The 20308-nt window shown below is 35.2% G+C and overlaps 2 protein-coding genes and 1 long non-coding RNA gene across 3 annotated transcripts; 1 reads left to right on the forward strand and 2 right to left on the reverse strand.

Annotated features, from left to right (window-relative positions):
• Positions 1 to 3330: 3330 nt before the first annotated feature.
• LOC110799262 (peroxidase 25) lies at positions 3331 to 6731 on the reverse strand. The gene is made up of 4 exons (XM_022004491.2): positions 6430 to 6731; positions 5249 to 5428; positions 4975 to 5137; positions 3331 to 3913 (listed from the first exon to the last, which is right to left on the reverse strand). The coding sequence occupies exons 1-4, from the start codon at positions 6634 to 6636 to the stop codon at positions 3492 to 3494; spliced, it is 972 nt and encodes a 323-aa protein (XP_021860183.1). The 5' UTR covers positions 6637 to 6731; the 3' UTR covers positions 3331 to 3491.
• Positions 3907 to 5138, forward strand: LOC130467955 (uncharacterized). The gene is made up of 2 exons (XR_008928080.1): positions 3907 to 4039; positions 4934 to 5138. It is a non-coding gene; the product is annotated as an uncharacterized lncRNA (long non-coding RNA).
• A 6481-nt stretch (positions 6732 to 13212) lies between the features above and the next one.
• LOC110799253 (SPX domain-containing protein 2) lies at positions 13213 to 17805 on the reverse strand. Its single transcript, XM_022004480.2, has 3 exons — positions 17284 to 17805; positions 16534 to 16663; positions 13213 to 13889 (listed from the first exon to the last, which is right to left on the reverse strand). The coding sequence occupies exons 1-3, from the start codon at positions 17593 to 17595 to the stop codon at positions 13444 to 13446; spliced, it is 888 nt and encodes a 295-aa protein (XP_021860172.2). The 5' UTR covers positions 17596 to 17805; the 3' UTR covers positions 13213 to 13443.
• Positions 17806 to 20308: the final 2503 nt, after the last annotated feature.

A 20308-nucleotide genomic window follows, 5' to 3' on the forward strand; every position in this document is an offset into this window, starting at 1 on the left:
CTCTGGGGTGTATCCCCTGTTTTCCCTTTAGGATTTCAATCCTTAATCCAAGCTATTATATTATAGACTTTTATAAGGTTGAAATTAACATGACATTATGTTGTCACATGACGACATTTTCATTCATAATTTCACATACTTCTTCTATGAATGTTGTCATTCTTTCGTCAAATTAAAACCCTTCGACAACTATTGATAATGAACTCGAACCATTTACGTATATTTGACAAAAATATTAGAGAAAACGAAATTTTATGATACGCCAAGGTCGTTACGTGATGAACGTTCTCACTTTTTCAAACAATGGCTTTACATAACGGGTTTAAATACTAGTTAGAGTTAGTTGTTTCTTCCTCTGATGTAATGGTTCAAAAGAAGGAAATTTGCTTTTGTCCCACATTGATCAAACACGTATTTTTTACCTTTTTTATATATCCCACAACCCTATAATAACTTGTTAAAAAATAAGAGAGGTGGGACTAGTAGCCACACACGTGCTCGAGCATCGAGCCGGGCTTGGCTTGAGTGGCGCGGGTTGGGGTGGGACCATTTTTAGTAACTCATTATAATTTTTGGTCGTGATTGTGTTTCTATTTTCTGACTTGGCCGTTTTTTGGCTCACGGACAGTAATTGGAGTAGCAAATAATTAATCATATAATGGAAAAAGGAGGCACATTCGCGCGAGGGATGCTATTGTTGAATATCTGATCAGAAATAATGTGATATCACTTGAGTATGTAAAACCAGTGAGGAATATTGCAGATCCTATCACCAAAGGCCTTTGTAGAAAATGGTGCATGAGTCGGCACAAGGAATAGGTTTCAAGCCCATTGAAGAGTGAATTGTGATGGATATTCATCTTGGAGAAATCTAAGTTCAATGCGTCAAACTAAGTCACAAAAGAACTCGTGTTTTGTATACTACTACCATCCTATTAATAAAGTAATGTAGCATTTCTTTTTTCTGTCATATGTGTAAGGTTGAGCTAAAGCTCTTAATAAGTTCATAGTCTATTGAGGTAGTTTAATTATGACAGTATAAACCTGATGAACTTACCTATGTGAATGTGGGGGCTACGCCCAACCCCCTATGAGGTCCCTTGGCTTAGGACCTCTAGAGCATTCGTGAAAGGAATTTGTGGGGGCACTGCCTATTAAAGTTCGCGAGAACACTTCTTGTTTTGAGAAAAGTTTGGAGCATTGATATGTTACTACAATCTCCATGCAAGGTTCAAAGGTAATTCTACCTTACATGGATGTATGACATACTAGCATATGTTCTTTTGAATCATGTGCGGGAATATTGGAGTTGTTTCTTCCTCCAATGTAATGCTTCAAAAGAAGTAAACTTGCTTTACCCCACATTGATAAAATACGTCTTTTTTACCTTCTTTATATATCCCACTACCCTATAATTACTTGTTAGAAAACAAGAAAGGTGGGACTAGTAACCACACCGGGCTAGGGTCAGGCTAGCTAGGCTCGGGTTGGGTCGGGCGAGGGTGCACTCACGGGTGTGGGTGCGGTCCTTTTTACTACCCGTTATAATTTTTCGTCGTATAACCGGTGCGTGATTTGCTTAACGGTTAATTGATTGCTTTGGCGATTTTATTTCCGTCAAATATCTTTTCCTGATTTGTTGCTTCGATTACAGACGCGATGAAGGACTAATTGATTATGTTTCCGTTTTCTGGCTTGACCGTTTTTTGGCTATAAAACTCCACCTTCCCTTCCAGAAAAGATACACAGAAAATTAATCTATTTATCTCTTCCGAAATGAAAACACAAAACCAACACTATTTTGGGCATTGTTTAAGGGTGTTTTGAATCTAATTCGTCGTCGTACACCGAATGGTTGGAGTCGTGTATCTCTGGGGATAGGTTGCTACGAGTTTGTGTGTACTTAGCGAGGCAAATTCGACTTTAGGGCACTAATTAGTGTCACACCACAACATTACAGATAAGCTTATTCTAATTATTGTTGTTATTAGTCATAATTTCTACAACAACTTACAAGAACTTGAACCATAATAACAAATTATTCATCAACAAGTGTCATGATGACCCGATCCGAAAATGATCCAAACAAATTTGATATGCACAGCACACCTAAAACTTTGCAAGGGGAATAGCTAATATGAAATTTGCCCTTGATTTTTTGGGCTGAAATCACATGCTGGATTGAAATTGGGCCTCTATTTGGGCTTGTGCACCGCTTAAGTGTATAGAAGGGTGCAATAGATCAGGTCCTTCTGCTATAAATATTTGTACTATATATTTAAAAGAGTTTGTAAGAAAGTATGTGTGACACATGGCTCTGTGTGAGTCTTGTAATTTTCATATATATAAAAAATGTTAAACATGGTTTGTATAAGGTTCGAACCCCCAATTTTGAGTTCAAACAATAATGCTTTTATCACTAGGATATGATATGTTTCATGTTATAATTGCAAGAAAAAACAAACTAAATGTGAAAGTCTTATTGTAGTAACACAGGGCATGGCCCAGATCCAAAACTAGTTTTATTCTAAAATACGCCGTAATAATATTTTCCTTTTAATATGTATAATGATAAAAATAAAAAAATAAAAAGTACGAGTGAGCCACAAGGATAATAGACAATGTCAAAAATGCACAATACAATTACTAATGACTAATGAGGGAGGGAATTCAAACTCGAGGTTTTCTAATTCTCTAACTAGTAGAGATTAGAAATGGTATACTAAGGACAAAATAGTAACTTCGGGTGGTATACTAATGGCTAAATGGTAATTTCGGGTAATCAATTGAGTCTGACCCATGAAAAATAACATTTATCTTTGACTAAAATATATTGTTTCGTACCAAATAAAAATACAACTACGTTACCAAACCATGTTGTTTGGTACCACATGAGAAAATGCAACTACTCGTCTTCAATCAAATTATGTTGTTTGGTATAAACGTGTTATTATATTGTGAGTAAATTTTAAATCTCTAGCAATTATAGAATAAGACTTCCTCTTCAAACTCAATCTATTCTAGACATGCTCTTAGTCTTACCTACTAGGCTACTAGGACAAGACTTCATTTGATTACTTTATACGGAGTATATGCTCTCGAAGTCTTGAGGGCATGTGGGCTTGATTGTGTCTCAACCGTACTATTTAGAAAATTATGGCCCACCCCCAAAACATAATAAGTAGGGTTGTCTGAGCCAGGCATGTTAAGGCCCAAGGGACGTGTACCATCTTTATGTCCGCAAGTACATAGCATTTGGAATCGAGAGTACTTAGTTACGGAGTATATAGTTGTTGATTGTGTGACAATGCCAATTGCCACACACATACATAAGGAAGATAAAATACAACAATTTATCATTTGAAATTAACTTTTCTTTTGTGTTCGGCTTATCTATAGGTCTAATTCTGAAACATAGAGACCATAGATTACATGTACCTTTAAGACACAAATGATTTATTGGGAACAACCAAATTAAAAATAACATTCAATTAATTAAACTTAGAACACATCTTTCTAACCTCACCATCAGAACCAGACTTAACACCAATGCCGCTCATCTTAACCATAGCTTTAGGGAAATCAAAATTAAACCTAACACCAAACAACCCTCTAAGATTTCCTGCATAATTTTGCACAATTGCTTGAGTTGCATCATCACCCCATAGTCTTTGATCCGATTCGAGCACGGCGTTTCCGTCCCTAATGTTCTTGAAGAAATTTACGTCGAATTTCGTCCGGCTATCTCTGTCCAATGCCACCTTGGTTAAACCATTGCCATTCTTGGGACACAACGTTTGTAGTTGGGCTATGTTTGGTTGGTTAATTGAAGGATCAGCGTTGCCTGTTGGTGTGAAATTGTATAGTCTGTATTGGAAGAATCTGCAGTCTGTTTGTCCAATGGTGTGTGCACCTACAGATGACACAAACTTGAGGATCATATATAGGATAATACGAAGTACTTATATGGGCCGGGTTAGGGCCAGCCGGCCAAGCCGAGCGAGCAAATATTTTAATAATGGGTTGGTTCGGAAAGCAGGTACTACCTCCGTTTCAAAATGATATTTATACTTTTCATTTTAGTCTTTTTCATAATATGCTTTACACTTTTGTTTTATTCTATTTTTGGACATGGAAATTTACTAAATTATTCTTACCCCACAACATTTACAATTTTCTTCTTTTTTCTCCACTTTATTCATTTTTTTCTTCTACACATCCACCTTTTTTCACATGAAATATGCTTGCGTGGATCTGGTCCACAATAATATTAGTGTGGACTCAAAATCAATAATTTTCACTAGCACCTTTTTACCCTCATAGTGACCTTTATTGTTTATATAGTAACTATAATAAATTAAACACCAACATTTTTAGACATAGTAACCATTTTTTGAAGCATAGTAACCCTTTATTTTTAAAAGCGAATTATGACTTTAAATCACATTATACAAGCACAACATGTATCAACGACACTAATTAGATATTTTTTTCCCATAATAATCCTAATAAAATGCCAAAACAAATTAGGTACAAGTTGTTAACTTTATTTTAAGACATGGTCCACAATAAATTTAGTGTGGACCAAGTCCATTTAAGAATTATACTTTTCACATTTCTCTTACTTTAACCATATTTTATTATATTCAACCAACTTTTCTACTTTTGTCTTAATATTTGTGCAAATAGTAACTAAAAATATTTTTATGAAACGGAGGTAGTATATATAATACTAATGTTACAACTTACAAGTAAAAATATATGCATGGTCTTTTGTTTTTTTTTTAATGGGGCAGAGATAGTCGTAATGAGCAAATGATGTAGACTTTGTTCGATATCAGGTCATGAATATCATCCCTAAGCTATCTTTTAATTGTTATTGGATAAATCTAAATATACTTTTTCAATATATCTACTTTTAATTAATATGTAGTTAAAGATATTAAGACAAAGAGTCAAAAGACGAGGACGTACCAACAAGTGTAACAAGATCATGATCATTGAGACCTTTATCAGCAAACTTCTGCCTATGAACAGCAATTGATTCCAGAGGAGAAGGCAAGTTTACAGCATCAGATGCAGAGGACCTCTTCCCATCCAGTCTTCCTAGTGGAACTCCCCAATTCGGCCCGCCCGTCTGTTCAATAAATTCATGTCAAACTCATATTAGTACGTTGTAGTACTTAATTATAGTAAGAAAGAATCATGAATATAACAAGGAGACATATATGAATTCGTAGGCGAGTACCAAATCAACAGAATCACGAGCAGCTAAAGCTAAGATATCAGCACAAGAAACAACTCCTGGGCACACGGACTCGACTTGTGCCTTTGCATCGTCAATTACGTCGAAGCCTTTCAATCCCACGTTTGTAAAGGCAGTTCTTTCTGAAGAAGTCCCCGAAATCAATATTGAAGCATCACAACCCTACATGATCATAACATATATATATATATATATATATATATATATATATATATATATATATATATATATATATATATATATATATATATTAACCTTATTACATGAACAAATTAATCAAACTTTATTTTTGGGGTGTAAACCATAAAAATTCAAAAGAATATTGAATATATTATTTATTGATGTTTTTGAGATTACAATTCTCGTAACTCTCTTGATTCTTCTCTTCTAGGGTTGTTAATACTGGGGTCTGGTCGACTTATTCCAATACTGCATACCTATTATTTGATAGTAGGGAGCCAGGGAGGTGATGGTGTCTTTGTGACTTATTCCATCTGAGCCTGCCGAAACCCTAATGTTAGAACTTCATTTCGGTGTCTACAGGGGGTTTGGAGAAAAAGAGCATGATGAGTTGAAATATAGGTTTGACTATTTTAAAAGGCTAATTGAAGTGTTTGAGTAGGAGAGATTTGGAATTGAGAGAGTTTTGAGATGAAAAAGCTTATTTTTCGAAAGGCTCAATATGAGAGCTTTTTGCATTATAGATTTGAATAAGGTGGTATAAGATGACAAATTTGGTCTAGTATTGGCAAAATTTAGATCTTTAACCGCCTACTAACCTATATCATTTTATGTCGACGTTTTTAATGATCATTTTACACATTAAACAACTAATTTACTGAATAATCACACAAATAATTAAGTCAACCACTAATATAAACTAACAAATAATCAAACCAGCTAATAACCAACCCTTAATTACCTGTGTTAGTGCAAATTTGAAGTGCAACTAAGCCAAGTGTTATGCAAGTGTACGCATATATCATGGTCAAGTATCAAGTACTTATGTGTTGGTTTTTGTACATATATTTCTACAATATATTTACGTTAAATATTACGGAGTACCTTTTCATTTGTCCCCTACTAAATTCATGTATTCGCCACTGATTTATCTCCTAACGAGAATACTATAGGCAAAATAAAGAGAATGTCATCGAAAATACCTGAACAAAGCAATCATGAAAATGGAGTCGTAACAAGCCAGGAGCGATAGTAGGATCGGAATTGAAGTGAGATTGAACAGTTGATCTTACTATCCCTTCTGCTTGGGGGCAACTCGAAGCGTAATAAGCGATGCTTAATTGGGATTTAGCAGAATTAGCAAGCATAATTAAGACCAATAAGAAGCATAAAACTTTGGGTTGTTCCATTTTTGTGATGGTTGTTAACAATAAGTGACCAAATTAAAAACACTAAGAGTTAAATATATAATCTCAAGCAAGTTGTAAAACGTGATATGTTTCACACTTTCACTAGCTACTCAGCTTCCACTATACACTGCACTAGCTGGCGTTGGCTTATAAAGATGGTGCATGGATATAATGGTTTTGTTAATGATGTGACTCCTCCTTGCATTTCATTATTTTATACTAATATATGTTGATTATGGCCTATAGCTAATATTTAGACTGTGTAAAAGCGTCTAGACTTATCGAATTGGACGGAAATCATTCTTATCGTGGTTATAACAGATCTATAGACCCCCTCGTTGAAGAAGGTTGTTCGATATGCAAAGATACAAAAGAGGAAAGAATCTTCGATATGCAATTGTCGTAGCTTCGAATTTGATGAAATGGAATTTTCATTTGATTCAATTGTTATGTAATTGTTAGATTCAAATCTCTATTTAGATGTTATATGCCTTATCAATGAATTAATTTGATTATATTGCTTGTACGTCAAACAAGACGTTTATTTATCTACTTATATTACTTTATAGGATCTTTCCATTGCAACGGACAAATCGAAGGAAAGTAAAGTGAAAAATCTATATCAACCAATAAGAGAAAGTGACGTGCACGTACGTATTACACAAATTGTGAGCCACTGCTTAGTCAAACGTTTATATAAAAGAAACTTATTTTGTCAAGGTTTTTTCCCCCTAATAAAGAGTTATATGTTAAGATCACGCCCCATGAACCATCATTGATGATAAAAGTGGACTAAGGTGTTCACTTTATAAGGGTAAGAAGCGACTCATCTTATCACCATATGGTTTTAAGATAGAACACGGTGTTTCGGTCTTGTGAATCTCTCCTCCAAATGGGTGCGGCTCAGGCCAATATATTAGACGTACGTACAGCATTATGGGATTAATAATCATGTTTTAAATATTAAGGAAAACGTGTAGGACCATTCATGAAATGGTGGTTTATGTCATATTTCTGACTTTTGATATAGTTAATTTGCTTAAAAAGAGTAATTGGATTTGTTGTGCAGTGCGAGCTTTTATCTGGCCTAATGTGACTGTTGTACGGGATGTCCTACCGGCATCACCTGGTACCGGCAGAACTCCCCGTATGTAAACTTAACCTGCAGGTAATCTGGTCATCTTAGGTAAATATCCTCTACCGGCATTATTTGCAAGACAACCTACCGGCATTATCATGAAGACAACCAACCAAGGGTCACTATCAACAGGTCGCTATCTAACCACAAGGGACCTACCAGATCGTACCCTTGGATTGGTCTATATAAGGAGCACCTCATTTATTGCTATGAGGTACACAAACACTTAAACACACTTCTTTCTTACTCCCTAATCATCTCTTAATCATCTCTTAATCTCTCAGTAATCTTACTTAAGCATCGGAGGGGGGATCCTCGAACCACCCCCGAGGCTAGTTAATCCATTCTGTTGTGCAGATATCAACCGGCAATCTCGACAGGAATCCAGTATCCCACAGTCAGCTGTTCTCATTCCACACCCGGAACAATTGGCGCTAGAAGGAGGGGACCTTATCCCTTGAAACGGTAGAACAGTCAGCATGGATTTCTCACAGAAAGACGGTAAAAAATCAAAGAAAAGTCAAGAAAAAGCAACAACCCCACAACCGGCGACAACCTCCAAGTTTCAACCCTCACTTCTAAACCCCGTCCATCCGTCACAAGCACAATCAGTTATCAGCCCAATAACAAAAAACACCTCGATACCGGCACAAAGGGAATTCGCAGTGGAGGATGATGATGAGTTAGAAATAGAAAGCCCTGCCAGAGAGCAACCGAAAACTCCGCTGGAGCAGACGCTGCAGGAGCGCCTGTCTCCCCTGTCGGAAGTATTCACGGGAGAGCAATTGAAAACACTGTCAGCGGTGATGGCCGCTTTGTCAGAGCTACCAGCTTCGCAGCAGCCAGGGTCAGTCGGTAGTCTAAGAAAGACCAGGTCGGCGGTCCCCCAGTTACCTGTTAGGGATCTCCTAACCGCCCTGAATCAAGAGAACACCCCAGAAAAAAGAAAGCGCTCGGATCCGGCGGAAACAGAATGGCCTGAAACAGAGCAAGTCCCCACCGCGGAATATGAACGAAGAGCGCCGGTTCTACAGATAGCTAGACGGCAGACAATCCAGCCAAAGGATTCTCCCCTGTGCCGAGAAATCCTAGAAGAAAGGATGGAAAGGATAAAAATCCCGACAGGAAGATACGATGGGACGACAGATCCGGAGGATCACTGCACCACATTCGAACAGCACATGATGATGTACACTGATTCTGATGCCATGTGGTGCAAAGTATTCCCATCCACACTCCTAGGAGTGGCAGCGATCGAGCTGGTATAAGGGCATAGAGGCACACTCCATATACAGTTTCCGACAGCTGCAGGCGTCGTTTTTGTCACGATTTGTGAGCAAACAGAAGAGAAAGAAATCATCGGGAGAGTTGATGTCGTTCGCTCAAAGAGATAGAGAGCCGTTAAGGGATTATCTCACCCGCTTTAACAACGAGTCAATCACTATTCCCAATTTGCAGCAGGAGGTTGCTGTTCTGGCTCTTATGAGGGGAATGCAAGAGTGCGAATTCAAGAAATATCTCAGCCGGAAGTCATACACCAATCTGGGTGACGTCCTGCACAAGGCCAACGAGTACATCAGGGGGGATGAAATGATGAAGATCTCCAATGTGGTAGTGGCAACCGGCGGAAATGTCGGGTACAATCCAGGCTATAACCCACAGACGGGAAAAGGAGGAAACAATTTTCATCAGAGCAATAATCAGCAAGGGGCAGGCCAGAGAAACCAGAATAACAGAAATGCCAATCCACAAGGGCAGAGAAGCCGGCAAGACAGAAGGAGTCCAGAGGACTCTTTGATAACTACACTCCGCTGAACACACCGCGGGCGGCAATTTATAACATAAACAACAAGATGGATGGCTGGAGAAGGCCGCCACCAATGCAGAGTAGGGAAAGGAATGTCAAGAAATTCTGTGACTTCCATAATGAGCACGGCCACCTAACAGAGGACTGCAGAGACCTCAAAGACAACATTGAGGATATGGTCAGAAAGGGGTATTTCTCACAGTATAGGGCAAGGCAGGGAAATGGTAACAACAACTCGGTGGGAGGAAACCCTACCAATTCATACCGGCCACAACAGCAAAATCAACAACAATACCCTAGAATCGAGCAACCATATCAGCCGCCTAGAATCGAGCAAAAACAGCCGGAAACCAGTGCCAGAGCAGAACAGAGGGATGGAGGGAAAAAACCACCCGTATATAGCTACTAATCAGCCGGAAATCATGGATGTAATGCGTAATTCAAAAGGGAGAATAATCGAATAATAGATAAGTTAGTGGGGGGATTGGGGAATAAAGGAGGATAATGTAGGCGCCCTTTCTTTTCTTTATACCTTCCAACGCGTTTATAAAAACAATCAAAAGGAGAACCCACTTTTAGGGTGCTTTTTTTTTTTGCAAAATGATAAAGGTCGCAACATGCGACCTTTAAGACTCGTCATAATGATGACGTGTCACGCTTACATGTCATATTTTAAAATGGAAAAATAAGATATTTAACTTATATACCATATTTTACATGTTAGAAAAAAAGGAAGAAAATTTCAATATCCTAATTTACAAATTGAATAAGATAATTTACAATAAAATAATTTTGCAACAAGAAAAAGCTGCTTCATAAAATCCGTTAACATTATTTTCTCAAAACAAATAAATTATTATATGCTTCTTTATCCGTCCAAACCCACCACAACAATTAAAATTCCATCAGTATAATCTATCATCCACCCAACAATCAATAGCTTTATGATTTAGGATTAAAACATACTCGGTACTGTTTAGAAAATCACTTTGTCTAACTAATTGTTGAAATATATCATTCCATTGAATTTACTGTTTTTATTATTTTCGATCCCATGATGTTCTCTCTTTGATCTTTTTATTTATTTTTAACGAAACCCCAATGTCTTCTTCTATTCATTGTATGAGGGAAAACTAGATAAATGATAATCTGTTTGAGAGGAGGAAACGAAAAGAAGTTATTTAAAAAAAAAAAAAAAGGACGATGATATAGGTCGCAAGTTGCGATAACAAAATGTTGTCGCAATCTTACGTGTCGGCATTTCATTGGTACAAATAAGCACCATGTAGGCTACACGTCATCAATTTATTTTTACTATCAATTCAATATTTTTACTATGAAAATATATAAATAAGGCAGTCGATACAAATAAGGAAACAAATATTTATTATATTCATAGTAAATATATATTTCCTTTTATCTTATAAATTACAAATTAAAAAAATAAAAATTATAATCTAATTACTTACTTTGTGCAATTAAAAAAATACATCAATTTAGTTAAAAAAATACACTAATTTATAATCTAATAATATATTTTAGGTAAATAAATATTCATAATTATATATTACTTTAAAATAATGTTTTAATTTTAATGATTAGGTAATATTTCATGTGAGCAGTGAATATGTGAATGTCGCTTAATTAATTTGAAGTCAGATGTTGCTATCAAACCAATGCGGAGTACGAAGTCAGTTGCTCCGTAAAGATGTGATATTATTCCAATAAGTCTTCCAACAAAACCACAATCAGGCATCATCTTCTCATTAGATTAGTTTTCTTTTCCTTCAAAAAAAAAAAAAAAATCTCATTTTCCTAATAAACCAATAATTTTTTCGGAGAGGAAGAACAACACTTCAAGTACTGTATAAAGACGAAATCATTTTCCTATTTTTTTATTTTCTAATGTACTGTATTTTTTATTTTCTAAGTATAAATTAGTAAATGTATTTTTTACTTTAATTTCCTATATCATATAAATAATTAAAAGTGTTTTTTTTCTTCTAATTTCCTATACAAATTAGAATTATTTTTCTGAAATAAAAAATTACATTATTCAATTTGTAAATTAAAATATTAAGATTTTCCTACCTTTTTTATGACATGTATAAAAGTTATATAATCTAAATATTTTAGTTTCCAAATACATTTATGACACATAGGCGTGTCATGTCACCACTGTGACACGGCTTAAAGGTCGCATGTTGCGACCTTTATCATTTCCGAAAAAAAAATTTCTTTGGCCACAATGAAAGACATCATATGAGAATGAAACAAAGTACTCCGTACTGATTTAGTTTTTGTTTTCTTGATTTTACAGTAATCGATTATTTGATATTACTAATTTCTTAAATTAAATTATATTATTAGATAATAAATTAATGTATTTTTTTAATTACGCAAAATATATAATTAAATTTTAATTTTGTGTTTTAATTTAAATTTACAAAAAAAATGGAAATATATATTTACTATACATATATTAAATATTTATTTCCTTCTTTGTATCGACTACCTTAATTACATATTTTCATAGTAAAAATTTAGCATTGATAGTAAAAATATTTTGTTGACTCATGACCTATGTGGCGCCCATGTGGCACCACTAAGAATACGCCATGTAGGATTGCGACAATTCAAACTTGTCGAAAGTTGCGACCTTTATCATCACCCTTTTTTTTCCCTCTAGATGAAACGATCAAATCTGATTGGAACTTATTGAACATGATCAGACCTGGTTGTAAGAGAGTAAACCGGACAGAGTCAATTCATAAGATATTCACTTCAAATGACCTAATTATAACTTATCTGAATTTATTAAACCTAAAACTTCTGCTTTTTTTAAAAAAAAAAAAAAAGTTGAAGGGAACGCGCACCCTTAGTTTTCATATTCTCTTCGAACCCATATCTAGCATATACTTGGTTCCTTGTATTTCGTATATAATTGTAGAGATAGGATTACTTGTTGCTTGGAAAAGCTTAGTGATTTTTGCTGAGCATATGGTTAAAGATGGCACTTGGCTGGACCAGCCTGAGACACGGCACGACACGACATGGAAAAACCACGGTTTGGCACAGGCACGAAGTAGTGTGTTGGGCTCAGTGCGCATTAAAAGCACGATGAGGCCCAATACAACAAATCAGGTTAAATTAAATGAAATTAGGCTTAGGCACGAAAGTCCGACACCATGCACGTGGGCTTAAGCCGTACATGGATCTCCCTTTTGAAATCATCGCCACGTGACACAATACAAATGGACTTGATATATATGGGTCCAGCCCATTCAGGCCTATGGCACGCCAATTCAACACAGCCCGACACGATCCACGACCATCTTTACATATGGTCGCAGTCTCGCAGAGAATGTTATGACATCAAAATTCAAGTCAGGTTGATGGCGAAAAAAATAGGCAAAGAACAGTTGTTGCAGCCACAGGGTGAAATATATACTTTACAAACTGCTTTTTAATGTTTGAGCTCAGCTTACAACAGGTCTCCATACTGTCTCATAAGTCATAACAGATTTTACTTTCAAGTAGTGGCTCACTAGGTTCATCAAGCCTTGGAGTTTGGACTCGCAGCTGTGCTCAAACATAAAAGATGGATGGAACTCGTAATCAGCAAGCTAACTTCTTCTGAAACTTATACATTCTGCATTAACATTAAACTTATCATACAGAGCATAAATTCATGCCTTTTAGTATACCTGATAGTGGTAATTGAAGTAAGATGTAAAGAGCATTACAGCTCGTGTTAGTATCTATGACATAAGAGAGGGACAAAAAAATACAGTGAAAAAAAAATTACACGAAGGAGACGAGAGTAACGTCTCCTCCCTAGTCCCCTCTAGAAGCAAGTAGTTTATTTCGCTACTTGTTCAAGAATAGGTATCTTCTTCCATGTCTCCTCTACACCAGCGAGTTGCAAGGGAGGTAGTGAAAACATGCTCACAGTCGAGCTTTTACTTCTGATTTCTTTCAAGGCTCTCAATGCTGAGATAGTACTCTTCATATAGAGGCTCTCCATGTACTCGATCTCTGCAAGTTCCTTTGGACATTTAAGCAGGCCGTTACTATTGCTGGTGGAACTGGTTGTAGGCTCGCAACAATCATCACCATCACCTAAATAGGCTGTTGTTGGCTCGTCATCAACGGGAAACAGAACGTCCAGCATTCTTTCACACTCTTTGACAAGCTTGTAAAGTAAGTCAGTTGTGAAGAAAGGCTGCTGCAAGACCCGCTGGATAAATGGTAACCGAATTAGTGCACCAGTTCTTTTGTCGTACTTCTTCAGAATTTTCACTAAACCTGCAAAAGAAAAGGTCAGATTTTAAGAGAAAGTTTTAAAGGGATTTTTAAACTATAAGCAGCTTAAACAAAGATATCAAGCCAAAGGGAAAGAGGACATCCAACACATTAACATCCAGCAATTTGTAATTTTCCCCAATTTTATAACGATCAAAGCTTAAATCGGTTAGTAACTATATTATTGCATTTACACACAGAAAAATTTGCCCATCCTTCAAAATTGGAGCATCTAGACAATCTACCGTCACACAAAACCAAAAAAACCCTGAGCCGACCACTATAAAACAGAGACAGCGATCTAGGTTGTTTTGATTTAAAGACAGCTAACATGGACATGAAAATTTGCTCAGAAATTTCAAACACTTTGGTGCGAAATAGAAATTTCATAAACACAAAAAAATGTCCTGGCAATCAAAGGAGATTGTTATTCATGTTTTAGCAGCAGAAAGCAAGGAACTAGGAATCTCCCTGCATTTTATCTTCCCCTCTGGGGTTCAAAGGTGTTAATTAAGGATCCTATAGCTTATTCAGCGACAGACATCAATGGAAAAACATGTAAACTTCCATCAAGTAGCTCATAATCTTATTTCCTGCTTCTCGTAATCTCGTTTCCTATAACACCCCCTAAAGGCCTCCACCATCAGCTGAAATCAGCTTAAAAGTTAAAAGCCCACTTTCAAGAAAAAGGCCTAACTATATGCTGACAAGAAAAACAGTTAAATTGGATATCTAAATCCAGTGTGAAGTCTCTCAAGTGGGAAGCATAAAAAGGTTAACTGTCCAGTGAAAGGAGCAGCTTTAGGTAGTAGAAAAATCAAGAGAACAGTACCCTCGTAAAACCAATAGCTTAAAACAAGGTTATATAAAAGGATATTTGGTCTAAAATTTCGAGTCTTCTGACTAACACCCTACTCTTGATCTCAAATCTTATACAGGGAAATCAGAGGAGTTTGCACAATTGCACTAACAGGGCTTAGAAACATCCAACAGTCCAACTGTTCAACTCATAAATAAAGGCAAGGCGCAATGAAGGTATGTATCTTGTTATTAAAGGTATAATGGGAGCTCAAATCATCCAAACCAAATGTTCTCAACTAAGCGACATGCTTCCAAAAGAGGAAAGAGTAATAGTAGGAACCTGTATTCTACTCCGTAAAAGTTACCCAACAAAAGTTTTTGTTAAAAAGAAGTTACTTTGGTACATTACTTTCTTTATTCCTAAAGATTTTCCCTCCTTTATTCTATCTTTTGAAAAGTGCATCAAGACAAGTTGTGAGTTGTGGCATGACTGAGGTCTGATCATGATATAGTCCATCGAATACATCCACAATTGTCATGAACATCCTTAAATATTGACTTTCCAACATATTAAGGGACTACAAGGTCATGTACCGGTTTCATTGAACAATGTAGATTTATCCGACATCATTACAAATTGGTTGTAGAGTCATGATCACCAAACATAACGTTTAAATCACTCTATCTGATCTTCATTTTCTCATTATTCCCATCTTCTTAGCTTTAAAGCTCTACAATAGTCTAAACAAAAATAAAATTATTTTCTTAAAAATTCTAACACAGAGCCAGGACCACATATCCTTTTTTGCCTGATTTGACTAGTATCAATTTTAAACACAAAACAACTGAATTGACTAGTATCAATTTTAAACAAAAAACAACTGAATTGACTAGCATCAATTTTAAACACAACACAACTGATATACAAGTTCAATTTAGCTAAAAATACAAAAGATTACTAGTAGTTTCTACTCTGTATTCAAGTGTTTCTGAATTGATTTTGATTTTAAAGCACCGGTAAGATACGCATAAAATTTGTGTCTATAATTGTATATATAAAGGTCAATTCATTATAATCATTTTAAAGAACACAAACAAAAATAACATTAGCTGAGATTTTCTTTTCTTTTTAATATTGGGAGACTAATCAACCAGATAAACATAGTCAGACGAAAGCAAAAAGATAGTTTTTCTCTTCTCTCATTGACTTGCTGACAAATGAGACAATATTACCACCTAAGATATATCCTTAGCCTGGAAACACTGCCATTTACCTAGAATTATTATTGATTCACACAAAGACAAGATTCAACCCACTCCCATCTTCCTTTTTAGGCCAATCTACTAGTAACAAAAAGTAAAGGAAACGCAACTTTCCATCCAATTATATGTTACTTCGTGAAACTTACCCTTTTAGTGCACAAACGATCACTCTCATTGAACACATACGAAAGGTTACTAAGTTACTATTCTCTATAACAACCACGTAAGGTCTCCTACTAGTCAATCCATAGGGAACATATTCAAAGGACTGTATTCCATATGCCAATGGAATATCCAAGCAAGAAAGTGGCAACCTCATTACCATATCACGTCCACATTCATTCAAGTATTCAACCAACCCTTATCCGATTTGTTCGTTCTTAGCTCCTGTGGTGGAATAGTATCGCGAAATATAAGCATCTACTCCCGTATCAACTACTCCGTAACATGTAGCTCCTAAACCAGTGTTCCCAGCAAACTAGTACTTGCTTCTTTTAAAAATGAATGCCATTTTTCCACATGCCACGTAGAATTAAGAATTTTAATGTCAATAGTAGCGTAAAGTTATAGAGATGGAAGGTACCTGTATAGTTGAGGGCACTGTAATTTTCCAACAAAACCATCTCCCCGTGAAAATCCACAATCTCCTTCCTAATTTTGAGCATCTCTTCATAATTAAAAACCTTTGCCCTTGCCACTCTATCTTGCAATTCCTATAAACAAAGACCAACCAACAACTAAGTATCCACTTCAATTCTCTCTAAAATTATACTTCGTACATAACTTCTTAATTAATTACACTAATTTTGATATGATCCTAATTAAGCAACATCATCTCCTTCTTTAATCAAACCTCTGCTACACCATACAAAGTTACAAACAATCCAAGACTGGATAGAGAGCACCAATAATAGTAACTAGACAGCTGGCAAGTTTGGAAGCCATTCAAAGTAAACAGTGGGACCTACTTCTTGATATGATCATAGAAGTTTCTAAAAATACAAAAACGACATTTCATATCACTTGAAACGACAGACAGATTGCCAAAAATTATCTCACAACTTACAACAGCATAACAGTTAAACACAAGCAGATCTTCATCTTAATCAAAGAATCAAATTTTCGCAGCTTATTCAACAGTAAAACGACGTAGTTTCTAGCCAAAATTCCAGCTCAACACTCCGTTTTCCTCCATTTTTACAGCTCCACAGAGCACCAACACACAAACAACAAACTCAACCTAAAATTCATCTCAATTCCGCTGAATTTAGCATAATTAAACAAAAACTTCAAAAGGAATTATCAAAATTACAACAAACAGATGGATTTATACCTTTAATGTGATGATGTATTCTTCCTCTTTCTCAACGAAAAAAGTATTGAATTTCTCAAGCTCATCCTCCAGCAATCTAAGAAAATCAACTTCCTCCTTCGTCATAGCTTCCTCGCCGTCAATCCTCTGCCGCTTAATCGGACGGTCATTACAGCTCTCGTCACCACCGCCATTAACATTATTATTACTATTATTGTTCTTCGGTACGATCAACTTCAACCGCTTCTTCAAATCTTTGTACGACAAAAACTTATCTCGCCATTCCGGCAACGTTTCCTCGATCTGATTGCTCAAACTCTTCCCAAATTTCATCTGATCTATCAATCAATAACAACAAAAAATCGCCGGCAAAACGTCAGAAAATTATCAGATAATCACGAGCAGAGATTAATTTAGCTAATTTAGGGTTTATTGATTGTTGTTGGAGGAGAGAGAAAATGGTGAAACGTGAAAGTGAAGATGGAGGTAGTAGAGGAGAGAGAAAAAAATGGAGGAGGTAAAGAATCATATAAACGGTATGAAGATGAAGAGAAAGAGTAGAATATTCGAAATTGTTACGTGGGAATATCCTTTTCTTTTTAATTTCATGTTGTGTGGAGAAAGTATATTTCTTGGTTTTATTCCTTTCTATTTTCAACAAAAAAAAAAAAAAAAAAAAAAAGAAATTGGTTAAATTGATCGAAATAGGTTAACCTCTGAGTAATCCGAAAACATAATTCAAACTTTTTATTATACATGCATAAGTTAATTTCGTATCCAACCGAATTTAAATAAAGTTATGTTTTATTCATCTTACTTTCACTTATTTCAACGTTTAAGAAAAACAAGAATTATCCAAGTATGATTTATAACTAAGGTTATGTTCTGTTCATCTTAATTTCACTTATTTGAGGAAAAATAAGTTCAGATAAATTTATGTAAGATAAGTTTAAAAAAAGTTCGACCAAGTACAATTTATAACTAAAACAAGTATTGTTAAGTTCAATTAAATTCAGATAATATAAGTTAAAAAAATGTGAAAATCAGGTGAATATGCACCATAAAATGAGTTTCATTAAGTTCAGATAAGTTTAGGAAAAATGAGTAAAAGATATGTGAATGTAACGTATTCTAAATCAATCTTTTTTACCGCATATATAAGATTGGCTTATTCTCATCGATTTAACCATCAAAGTTAACCATCAAATTCATGTGTGGAGAAGTATATTTCGTGGTTTTATTCCATTCTATTTTCCCAAAAAAAATTGCAAATTGGTTGGCAATTTGGCATAGAATAAAAAACAAAAATAAAAATAAAGAGATAAGAAGGAGAGTGGCTTTTGTGAGGTGGCTTAAGGTAAGGTGTTGTTTGGCTTTACTAGAATTAAGTTTTTGGGGGTAGTTTAGTTAGTTGGAATAGTGGTGTGATATTTACAAGTATTAGTAGTTTCCATGTGGAATATGCTTTTGGTGTTATGGTATCTTCTTTCTCTTCTAATTTTAATAAGGTTTTGATTAGCTTAATTTAAGGGTGATTGTCTTCAAATCTTAGCAAAGTTGTATTATTGTAATGGAAAAGTAATGCAATAGATATGTGATATGTTGTCATTTTAGTGTAAGTAGTATGTTTTTGACAGTTCAGTGTAATAAGGAGAATATCCTTTGAAAATGTAACGTCATATGCTAATTAAATAAGGGGTACGTAACGTATATTCGTACTGTATTCATGCAATTGTTCTCAGTCATATAATTTTTTATATACTTATAGATATCAATCAAAGTATGTGTGCTAAGATATTAAAATAAAGCAATTCCTAGTGTTCTTTTGTGGACTTCCTTTGAAAAAGCAAATTTCTCATAGATGAAGGAGCACTATCTTGATGTCTTTAGTCTATGAGCAGTTTCACCAGTAAATAGGACTATAATATTATAATAGTATTCTAGTTACAATATTTCTATGTTATAATATTATGGGTATATTGTTGGAATATTCTTCTTGGCTGTTATTTTATGTATATAGGTATGATTTTAAAAGACTTGTATTTTTCGTACGTTAGCAAATGTATTCTTAAAATCTTTAATTCTTATATATTACATTGGTGACTGCTAAATCAAACGATAACGCACATTCAAGGTCATGTTCAACTAGACTTGCGTATGTCATTTTCATACACAGGAAAAAAATCAACTACTCAATATATATTTGATTGACCCCCTTTTTTATAAGTATCCATTTATTCGAATACTATCTCAATTATCTACACCAATTTATATCACTCCCCAATTCCAATAATATGGAATACTTTACAGAGTAAATGTCTATAATATGATCAATCCATGTTTGTCCAAATTAATTGCTTCGAGTTTCCAAATATATTTCATATGCATTCCCAATCTCCACCCACTCTCCAATAGATCTCAAAGTAAAAATGATAGAAGAGATAGTCCTAATATTCAAAGGTGGTTCTTTAAGATCTTACAGAATTCGATTGGCGTTCTAATGGTAATTCAATTTCACTTATCTATTACTAGCTAGTTCAAAAGATAGATACATAGAGTGTCAATTATTATACTAATTTCAAATAGATGGAGTATTGTTCCAATTAACAAGTGGTTTCGTTCGCTCCCTGTAATCTTAACCTACATAAAAAAGTGGGGTTTAAATAATAGAACCTTTACCATTGAACTATTGCATATTTGCATGTTTCATCTTAATATTACAAAAAATAAGTATAAGTAAATGTTATTGTTCCGGTGTTGTAAAGATGGAAACAATGGGCTTCGAATGAAGGCCCCTTTGTATGTGTTGAAGATCTTGCTTGTTTGAATGAGTGGAGTCCGAATTCACCTGCACAAGAGCAAAGTCACTAGCCTCGGGGATGTTTCCGAGGAAAGCCCCTCCGATGCCTAAGTAAGAATGATGCTCGGATTCTAGAGAGAAGTTCTCTAGAAGAGTAGTCTTAAGGCGGTAAATTGGACGTACCTTGAGGTGTGAGCCTTGGCGGCCTATTTATAGTGTTTGCATAATAAATGCCCATAGGTCATT

This window comes from Spinacia oleracea, chromosome 2, assembly GCF_020520425.1.
Source record: "Spinacia oleracea cultivar Varoflay chromosome 2, BTI_SOV_V1, whole genome shotgun sequence".
Classification (NCBI taxonomy): domain Eukaryota; kingdom Viridiplantae; phylum Streptophyta; class Magnoliopsida; order Caryophyllales; family Amaranthaceae; genus Spinacia; species Spinacia oleracea.